Source organism: Stomoxys calcitrans, chromosome 1, assembly GCF_963082655.1.
Source record: "Stomoxys calcitrans chromosome 1, idStoCalc2.1, whole genome shotgun sequence".
Taxonomy (NCBI): Eukaryota; Metazoa; Arthropoda; class Insecta; order Diptera; family Muscidae; genus Stomoxys; species Stomoxys calcitrans.
The window spans coordinates 219,254,938-219,264,856 of NC_081552.1; the positions used below are offsets into that span (position 1 = coordinate 219,254,938).

Genomic DNA, 9,919 nt, shown 5'->3' on the forward strand with positions numbered 1-9,919 from the left:
GCATTAGTATTTGATAGATCACGTGGGATTTCAGACATGGTGTCAAAGAGAAAGATGCTCAGTATGCTTCGACATTTCATCATGAATAGACTTACTAACGAGCAACGCTTGCAAATCATTGAATTTTATTACCAAAATCAGTGTTCGGTTCGAAATGTGTTCATTCACCGTAACGTTGCGTCCAACAGCATCTTTGAAAAAATACGGTACAATGATTCCACCAGCGTACAAACCACACCAAACAGTGCATTTTTCGGGATGCATGGGCAGTTCTTGAACGGCTTCTGGTTGCTCTTCACTCCAAATGCGGCAATTTTGCTTATTTACGTAGCCATTCAACCAGAAATGAGCCTCATCGCTGAACAAAATTTGTCAAAATTTGAACACATTTCGAACCGAACACTGATTTTGGTAATAAAATTCAATGATTTGCAAGCGTTGCTCGTTAGTAAGTCTATTCATGATGAAATGTCAAAGCATACTGAGCATCTTTCTCTTTGACACCATGTCTGAAATCCCACGTGATCTGTCAAATACTAATGCATGCAAATCCTAACCTCAAAAAAATCACCCTTTATATATGCATATTCTTGATTGTCTGGACAATTTAGCCATGTCCGTTCGTCTGTCCGTCCGTCTGTCTGTGGAAAGCACACTTACTTTCGAAGAGATAAAGCTAGCCGCTTGAAATTTTGTACAAATATTTTTCCCATTAGTATAGGTCAGTTGGGATTGTAAATGGGTCATATGTGTCCATGTTTTGATATAGCTGCCATATAAAGGGATTTTGGATCTTGACTTCTTAAGGGCGCAATTCTTATCCGATTTGGCTCAAAGTTTGTATAAGGTATTTTGTTATGACTTCCAATATCTGTGCCAAATCTGGTCGGTTAAAACTTGATATAGTTGCCATAAAAAACCGATCTCGAATCTTGACTTCTTGAACCTCTAGAATGCGAAATTATTATGCGATTTGGCTGAAGTAGTAGTAGTACGACTTGTAACAACTATGAAAAGTATGGTTCAAATCGGTTCAAAACTAGATATAGTTCCCATAAAAGCCGATTTCCTGATTTGACTTATGTACATACGTACCAAATATGATCTGAATCGGTCCATAACCTGACCGGTTTTAACTTCTTAGAGGGCGTAATTCTAAACCAATTTGGCTGAAATTTTGCACAGCGACATCTACTCTGGTCTCCAATTGGTCGGTAACCTGAAATAGCTTCAATAGCTTGGCAATTTTTATCCACTATCCTTTGACATCGGGCAAAAAATGACAAATGAGATCCATGGTGGAGGGTATTTAAGATTCGTTCCGGCTGAACTTTGCGCGCTTATATGTGTTGTCACTCGATTCGTTCGCCAAGTTATTGAAAACAGCTATTTTCCCTTTATAGAATCATCTGTTTTCAATGACTTGGCGAGAGAATCTAGTGACAAAAAGAAAAAAAAAGTTTGTGCTTATCTGCACGCCACTTGGACTTGACTATAAACAAAAGGCTTCTTATCGTTGAGCTAAAATTTAAATCAAACCTGCTCCACTACGCTTTCACTGGGTGGTTTTGGGGAAATGGCTTTTGCCGTTTTCTTTTCAGGTGACCAGTCCGGAACCGTTTGGGGTTCAACTGATAGTAGCTTCGGCCACGAGGTCTGACCGGAGTCCTTAACCTGGTACCACGGGAGTCGGGGGCCCCTGGAATTTCGATTCCAGCCCGACTATGGTGAGGCCCCAGTGGGGGGTAACATGGTGGCTGTGGTTTGGACCCAAATCGCGGGTAGAGCGCAAGCTCGATGTGGAGTTGCATTGCAACCGGGTGCCGTGACCCATAGATCGGAAGGAGTTTTAGATAGTGCTCTGCCCCTAACCAAGGGGGAGAACACGTCCAGACAACGTGAACTCGAATTGGTACCCATGCATAGCTTAGGCTATGTGTGGGGGCGTAGGTGGACGCATTATATTCACCCGGGGTTAAGAGCCCTGCAGGATTGGGCCAACGCGGCAGGTGCCTGCATTAAACACCACTAGGACTTGTCTCTATCGGTCTACTTTTGATTTTGGGTGGTGTTTTTGGGGTAACGGGGGAGGGTTCGCCACCATCCGTTATCAACAAATGATAAAGCCTGATCTTCAGTTTGGAAGTTAAAAATTTTCAAAGAGTGTATTTTTTCATTTTTTGGTGAATATTGAAAGAACTTGCTTTAATATTACAGGACAAGAACAAGACGTGTCAGTTTAAACGGGTGCTATATGTACTTCAAAATAGGAATTTTTTAATAAAACAAATTGGAAAAATCTCTGGAGTTCAAAAATTCCGAAGCCCATCGCCCGATTGGACACATGTTTGTTTTTAGTCCATATGTCCCCGAAACCCACGCAACATTTTTTGCGCCAAACAATATTTGTAGCCTCCACAGCAAATTTACTAAAAAACACCGATTTTGAAACCAACTTTGCATGAAGGAGGTATTTTGGGGATTTTCGTAAAAAAAATTTGCTAAGATATCTCTATTCGTTTTTTTCTTAGAATATTTCCACAAATGAAGATTTGGCAGCCCCAACAAATTTTCGAAATATCGAGGTTCCCAAATTTAGGGTCCTGCCAAGAGGCACTCGGACCACCTTGAGCCTTGAAATTGTGAACATGGTCTTAATAAAACCTCAGCACTTACCATTTTAAGTTTCAAAGAGTTTTCTCTAACCATTCTGAAATGGCATAGTGTTTATTAGTTTTTTTTCGATTCCATCCCACTGTGCGTCGGTAACCAAACCAAACACCTACAAGAAGGGCTTCAACTTGCGGGGGCCTCTCTGTCATGCTTAACCCATCGAACTTTAAAAAGACGCCACAACAATCACATGCTTAAGAGCTGGAGGCGATAACCTACTCAACTTTCGCCACCCTGTATAGAATAACTGCGGAGTGCCTGCCCTACAGTGGCAAGATGAATAAAACACTTGAGGTTCTCATTTGTTTAAGGACTACATTTGTTTGACTTAGCGGATGTTAGCATTCGTAGATATTAGGCCAAGTAAAGCTATCTGGCTGGTTCAACGGTAAGAACGCAAAGATATGTTCTTTCTCCTACTTCTGTGTTAACGCAATGGAAGAAAATGCCCAAGTGAGATTGATTGCATACTGCCACTATAACCTAACCTGAGCTTCGGAGCCGGAGTATTAGCTTCGTTTTATTATGGTCCTTATTATTCCATGGAAGCTTTTAAGGTGTTTCAATGGCTAACACTTTGAGCATTGTTACGTGTTCGTTAGTAGTCCCTGCCTATTAGTCCGTTGGATTTGTTCCATGGAGTATCTTTATATTGTAAACTTGCTGACCCGGGCCCGCTCCGCTGCGCCTTCTTTTACTTTATATGGAACAAAAGTTTCCTTGGAATATTTATTTTCGACAATTAAAGCTTGACTAATTGTTTAACAATATAAGTGCTTTTGTCCGGATCCCATATGATATTTATTGGTATACGAATTTTAGTTTGGATGTAAGGTGTACTCCATTCTAAAAATACTTTATTTCAGCCCGCTACTCTCATGATATCTGACTTAGGGGTGTTTTCGGGGGTGAGGTGGTCCCACAGGCACCTGGCCTTGAAAAAAATTCAGTATCATGCTCGTCTTTCAAAAACCATTTATTTAAACCCCATATTTCCATTTGTTTAGGGGAGATTACACGATGAGGGGTCCCCCAAACACATGGCCCAAAATAGGTTATCAAATTCGTTTTCTAATCTTAAATACCACATATTGGCATGGTCGAATTTTAACCCTTTTCGGGGTGTTTTGGGGAAGGGGTGGTGCCCTAAATTCATGTTCCTAAATTTGGATATCAAATTCGTATTCTACTCCCAAATACCTTCAATTGAGCCCCATTTTGCTATGGTCACTAAAAAATTGCTGCTTGTGGGGTATTTTGGGAAAGGGGTTGACCCCCAGAAAATTGGTCCCGAAAGTGAGTATCAATTCTTACTCTACACCCAGAACCTTTCATTTAAGCTCCACATTGACATGGTCAGTAAATATGTCCGATTTAGGGGTGTTTTGGAGATTGTGGTGGTCCCCCAAACACTAAGCCCGGAAAATATATCAGCAATATGCTCTATTCTCATATATCTATATATCATTTATTTGAATCCCATTTTGCCATTGGCCACAAAATCGGATATGAAATTCGTTTTCTAATCTGATTTAAACAACTTATTGCAAAAGTCAGCAAATATGGCCGGTTTGCGGTATTGGCGCTAAAAACTATATATATTTAGTTTCACTCTCTTTAAGACCCAAATTGTCTTGGTGAGCAAATAAGTCCAATTTGGGGGTTGTTATGCTGGTGGGACGTGCCGTAGACAGTTGGTCTATAGTCGGCAAACATGATCGGCTTGGAGGGTGTTTTGGGGGATGGGCGGACACTCAGTGAGTTGGCCTTGAAAATATGTATCGGATTCGTGTTCCCCTCTAAAAAACCTCTTATTTGAGCCTCATATTGCAAAAGTCAGAAAAAAATTACTATTTGGGTGGTGTTGTGGGGGTGGGGTGGCCCCATGGACACTATCCCCAAATATTGATATTAGATTCGTGCTTTACTCCCAAAGACCTTTCATTTGAGCCCCATATGGCTATGGTGGAAAATTTTTCCCCTTTGGGGGATGTTTTTGGGGAGAGGCGGCCCCCCAAACACTTGGTCCCATATTTGGAAATCAGATTCTAATTCTACACTCAAATACCTTTTATTTAAGCCCCATATTCCCATGGTGGGTAAATATGTCCGATTTAGGGGTGTTTTGAGGCTTGGGGTGGTCCCCCTAACACTTGGTCCGACAATTGGATATCAGATACGTTTTCCTATCCTAAATACCTTTCATTTGAGTCCCATATTGTCGTGATTGGTCTAAATATATGTTTGGTAGGTTTTAGGGTGGGGCGGCCCCCCTAGGTACCCCATCCGAAATTTGGATACCAAATTTTTATTTTTAGGGTACTATATGAGAGCACACAAAATTTCGCTTAAATCGCACCACCCATCTCCGAGATCTGGCCTTTCTGAAAATTAGGGTAAGGGGGAGGGTCCGCCCCCCCTTCAGATATCAAAAAATTTAGTACCCTATTTTCACCACGGGATCATTATGCACCATCTGTGAAAATTTCAAGAAAATCGATTCAGCCGTTTCTGAGTCTATAAGGAACACACAAACATACAAACAAACACAAATTGATATTTATATATTGGGTTGCCCAAAAAATAATTGCGGATTTTTCATATAGTCGGCGATGACAAATTTTTTCACAGCTTGTGACTCTGTAATTGCATTCTTTCTTCTGTCAGTTATCAGCTGTTACTTTTAGCTTGCTTTAGAAAAAAAGTGTAAAAAAAGTATATTTGATAAAAGTTCATTCTAAGTTTTATTAAAAATGCATTTACTTTCTTTTAAAAAATCCGCAATTACTTTTTGGGCAACCCAATATATAGAATGTCAGAATCGATTTAACTAAACATTCGCAGAGCCAGCAGACCACTTTTGTCTGAGTCCGTACTTGGTGCCCATCGTTCTTTTAAATAAGAAACAAAATCTATTAGCCATCTCGCATCACTATCAGTTCAGTTTTCCATCACAATTTGTTCCAAGTATCAAGTCTTGTTGAGCGCCCCGGTAGCCGAGTTGGTAGCGTGCTTGGATTACAAGTGCAGGGGTCGTGGGATCGATACCCGCCAGAAGCCTTAGCCTGTCGCTACTGTGGTATCACAACGGACTTAAAATTGTCTTAGTGAGTCTGTAAAGGACTGCCACTTTTACCTAATCTAACCATCAAGTCTTGTTGGATAATGAGATCGTTATGTTAAAAAAACTGTGTTATCATAGAAACTAACCTTCGTTTTCCTCGCGAACAGATAGATCTGAGTTTTCTCTCACTTCAAGTGATATGCCTTTTTTTTCTTAAAAGCCTGAATCGATTTCTTCTGTAAAAGACATTCAAAATTTCAACTAGACCCCACCTATCTTGTAGCATTATTTCATTCCACTTTTACAACCAATGGACCTTATATGCCTGAAATTTCCCCCTTACAATGGCAACATGTTAAAGAACTTACCCTAGTATCACTAAACGGTAACAATTTTTCGATCCCGGCAATGTATCGTCACACAGCAGTGATGAACTGACAACTTGACTGGCAATGAAGTCATCATCGAGGCCATCCAAATCATCGGACATTTGATGATGGTCATGCGATGATGTCGCCTGCTGATGGAGATCGGTGTGGTTCATGAGACGGGTGGTGGTATTGACAACGCCATTGCTGCCACTGGGCACATCATCGAGAAATGTAACAACATGTGAGCCACCGCCACCAGCTGTTGCTGATGCACCTGCAGCTGTGTGAGGGCCTACAGCATTACCCACATGGCTGGATGAGGCTTGAGCTGACGACATTGCCGATGTGTGATGATGATGATGATTGGCGGCCATATTTCCGCTTCCTGTTGATATTTTGCCATTGACAGGTTGATGATGTTGCCTCATCATTCCAATTTCAGGTGTTGCTGTCGGAGGTGTGGTTGTTGCAGATCCTGCCGTTGTCGTCGTTCCTGTTACTGTCGCATGTTGCTGCTGTGCGCTTGATGTTGCGGTCTTATTGGAATCACCAAACAATACCTCGGTGTAGTCATTGTTGTTATTGCGGGCACAAAACCAATTTTTGCAACGTATCATATTGGCATTCATGGTGCTGGAGGGTGTGTATGTGAAATATCTTCTCCTAAAATTTAGATCTGTGATGAAGTGGTTTTCAATTCAGGCGCGGTATATGTTCGATGGCATAGCAGCCTCTTATACAGCCAGACAAAGGGACACAGTGTGTGTGTGCCTTGATGCCGCAGAGAATGCTGAGTGGGCTTTTGTTGCTCTCCAAGCTGGTATGTAGCCTTTCGCTTTGGACCTACATTGATGTAGCTTAGCCTATTTGTGGTGTTAATATGACGAGTAGTTGCACCTCCATTTAGAGGAGTGCTGCTTGTAAAGTATCCCCACTGTTCTTTGGTCCATATGACTGTTTGAGGGATTTCTAGACTCTGCGAACAACAGTCTATTAAGCTGAGCAATGATTTTGCGGGTGTGTGTGTGCGTGTATGTGCCCAAAATCAAAGGACTATATTTTGGCAATTTTTTGTTTTTTCCTTCTCCTCCAAACTACTTGTTAAGTTTTATTGTTGCTACTATTGTTGCCATTATTTCCATTAGTTGTTTGAACTGTTGTCCTTGATCATGTTGCTTAAGCGGTGTGGAAATAATTGCCTATGCTTTGCTTCTTCTGGAGATGTGTCGAGACCAAATACCCCATCCGCCTTGTTAAGAGTTGCTTTGGGAGTGATGTTAGGACTTCTAACATCGAACGGCAATGCACGATGCATAGTCTTTTGTGCTATTGGGGGTCCCACCTCCTGTTATCCTGCCTTCAACCACCATGCGTATGTTGTGAATGTTATTGGTTTTATTATTGCCTGCTGCCAATGTTGTGTTGGGTACGGGGGTCTATGTGGTTGGCAATGGTGGTTCAATTTGTGGCATTTGCTTGTTTATCAATATTTGGTAACATCATGCTGCTTCGCTTCTCGACCAACCATTGAAGCTGAAACACATAAATTATGCGATTAAAGTGTGCTGTTTGTTGTGTTGCTATAAGAAATAGAACAGATGCGGAAATTCATTGAGTCAAGTCATTGAGTATCTGTGTCCGTAGAAGAATGGATAGGAATGAAATTTCAAAAATAAAATGTGGGATAAATTGCTTTAAATTTATTTCAGATCAATTTGTGTTTGTTTATATTTCTCGTATAGACTCAATAATGAGGGGAAAGCAACATGAAATGGGATTCTAGGAAAAGAAGATGCCCAACGAAACACCCACCTCAGTAAGAAGTATATGTGCAATATGTCAAGCCTTAAGTTTTATTCGTACGAATGATATCGTGGTTGCGAAAGAGGGACTGATGGACAGACGGTAACAACTTTATCGTCTTAGAAAATTAAAACCAACCAAATTTATAAGGCCACATGACGATATTTCGGCTCTTAACGAACTTGCCATTAAAAGGGATCGATAATCAGTGCTTTGGACGCCAACGTAGCGCAGGGGGTAGCATGCCTATTTATGACGTTGAGAACATCAGAAAATTTTTCAGCGATGGGTATCTCCTCTCAATGCTGGCGATATTTCCGATGTACTATGACATGTAAATGGCATAGCAGACATGTTGAAACATCTTCCCAAAAAACTTCTCGCCCTGCGGCACGCCGTATAACAAGTAAAAGCGAACTAAGTTCGGCCGGGCCGAAATTTAGGCCCTGCCGAACTTAGCCATGCTATACTGCATTTGTCAAGTTCTTTGAACCGGCATGACTTTATGGGCTAGCAAAGCAAAACGACTGGGAAGTGTTGGACGGCCACAGCTTCTCTGATCATCATTATATTATTTTCAGCCTTGGAGAAAATACTGCAGAAGTGGACCCTTGGCTAAACAGAAGGAAAGCGGATTGGGATACATTTCGGCACAAATTCTGCACGTCTATCCTTTCTAGACCAAAAACGGAAATGGAAACTACAGAGGATATAGACATAGTAGTCAAGCAGATCATGAAGGCTCTGCATGACTCGCTTGTATCAGCATGCCCTAGTGTCAAGCCAAGGGGTAAACACCGACCGCCATGGTGGACCCCAGAACTGGTTGGTCTAAGGAAGGACTGCAGAAAACTCTTCAACAGAGCAAAAGCCACAAGAGCACCACACGATTGGGACATCTATAAGAATGAGCTAAGAAAATATAAGGGCGAGCCGAAAAAGGCTCAGAATAAATCCTGAGTAGAATTCTGCAACTCCGTGGAGGATACATCTGAGGCCTCTACGTTAAGGAAGATTTTGTCCTCGAGACCTATTACGGTGGGGTATATTCAGAAGTCAGAGAATGTATGGACTAGTGAAGAATCACTACTCGGAAACACTAGAACTACTTGTGTCAGCATGCGCTAGTGCCAAGCCAAGGAGCAAACAACGACCGCAATGGTGGACCCTAGAACTGGTTGGTCTAAGGAAGGACTGCAGAAAACTTTTCAACAGAGCAAAAGCCACAAGAGCACCACACGATTGGGACATCTATAAGGCTAAGCTAAGAAAATATAAGGGCAAGCTTAGAAAGGCTCAAAACAAATCCTGCGAAGAATTCTGCAGCTCTGTGGAGGACATATCTGAGGCCTCTAGGCTAAGGAAGATTCTGTCCTCGAGACCTTTTACGGTGGGGTATATCCAGAAGTCAGAGAATGTATGGAAAATGTCTAGTGAGGAAACACTAGAACTACTCATTGATACACATTTCCCGAAAAATTCTCCAACGGATAACGTAGCGCCCGAAAAGGTTGTCACTGGTATGCATTCGTCGGAGGCTATTAGGGAAACTGTGTCTAAGCCGAAAATCCTTTGGGCGATAAGAAGTTTCGACTGCTTTAAGTCGCCAGGCCCCGATGATGTATCACCGGTAGAATTGCAAGCTGTGTCTGATGGACTGGTTCCCTGGCTTAGGGAGATATACTCTGCTTGTATCAGAATGTCATATATACCTTAAGGATGGAGGGACACATGGGTCATTTTCGTACCGAAAGCAAGAAAACCCTACCACACAAAGGCAAACGATTTTCGTCCCATAAGTCTGTCACCCTTTATGCTGAAGACTCTTGAGAGGTTGATAGAATCATATCTTAGGGCAAAGATCCATGGAGATTGCCTGTCGCGGCAGCAGCATGCATATAGTAAAGGCAAATCCACTGAAACAGTCCTTCGCGACCTAGTCAGCTACATAGAGGATTCTCTCGCTGTCAAGGAATATGCAATGGTAGCATTTTGTGACATTGAACGT

At 41.8% G+C, this 9,919-nt stretch overlaps 1 protein-coding gene across 1 annotated transcript in view; it reads right to left on the reverse strand.

Annotated features, from left to right (window-relative positions):
* The window catches only part of LOC106091334 (GTP-binding protein Rhes), a 64,288-nt gene extending 56,614 nt beyond the window's left edge, over positions 1 to 7,674 (reverse strand). Inside the window, exon 1 of the mRNA XM_013257823.2 lies at positions 6,106 to 7,674. Coding sequence (XP_013113277.1) covers positions 6,106 to 6,737 — 632 coding nt within the window. The 5' untranslated portion in view covers positions 6,738 to 7,674. The remainder of the gene's footprint in view (positions 1 to 6,105) is intronic.
* Between the last annotated feature and the right edge of the window lie 2,245 nt (positions 7,675 to 9,919).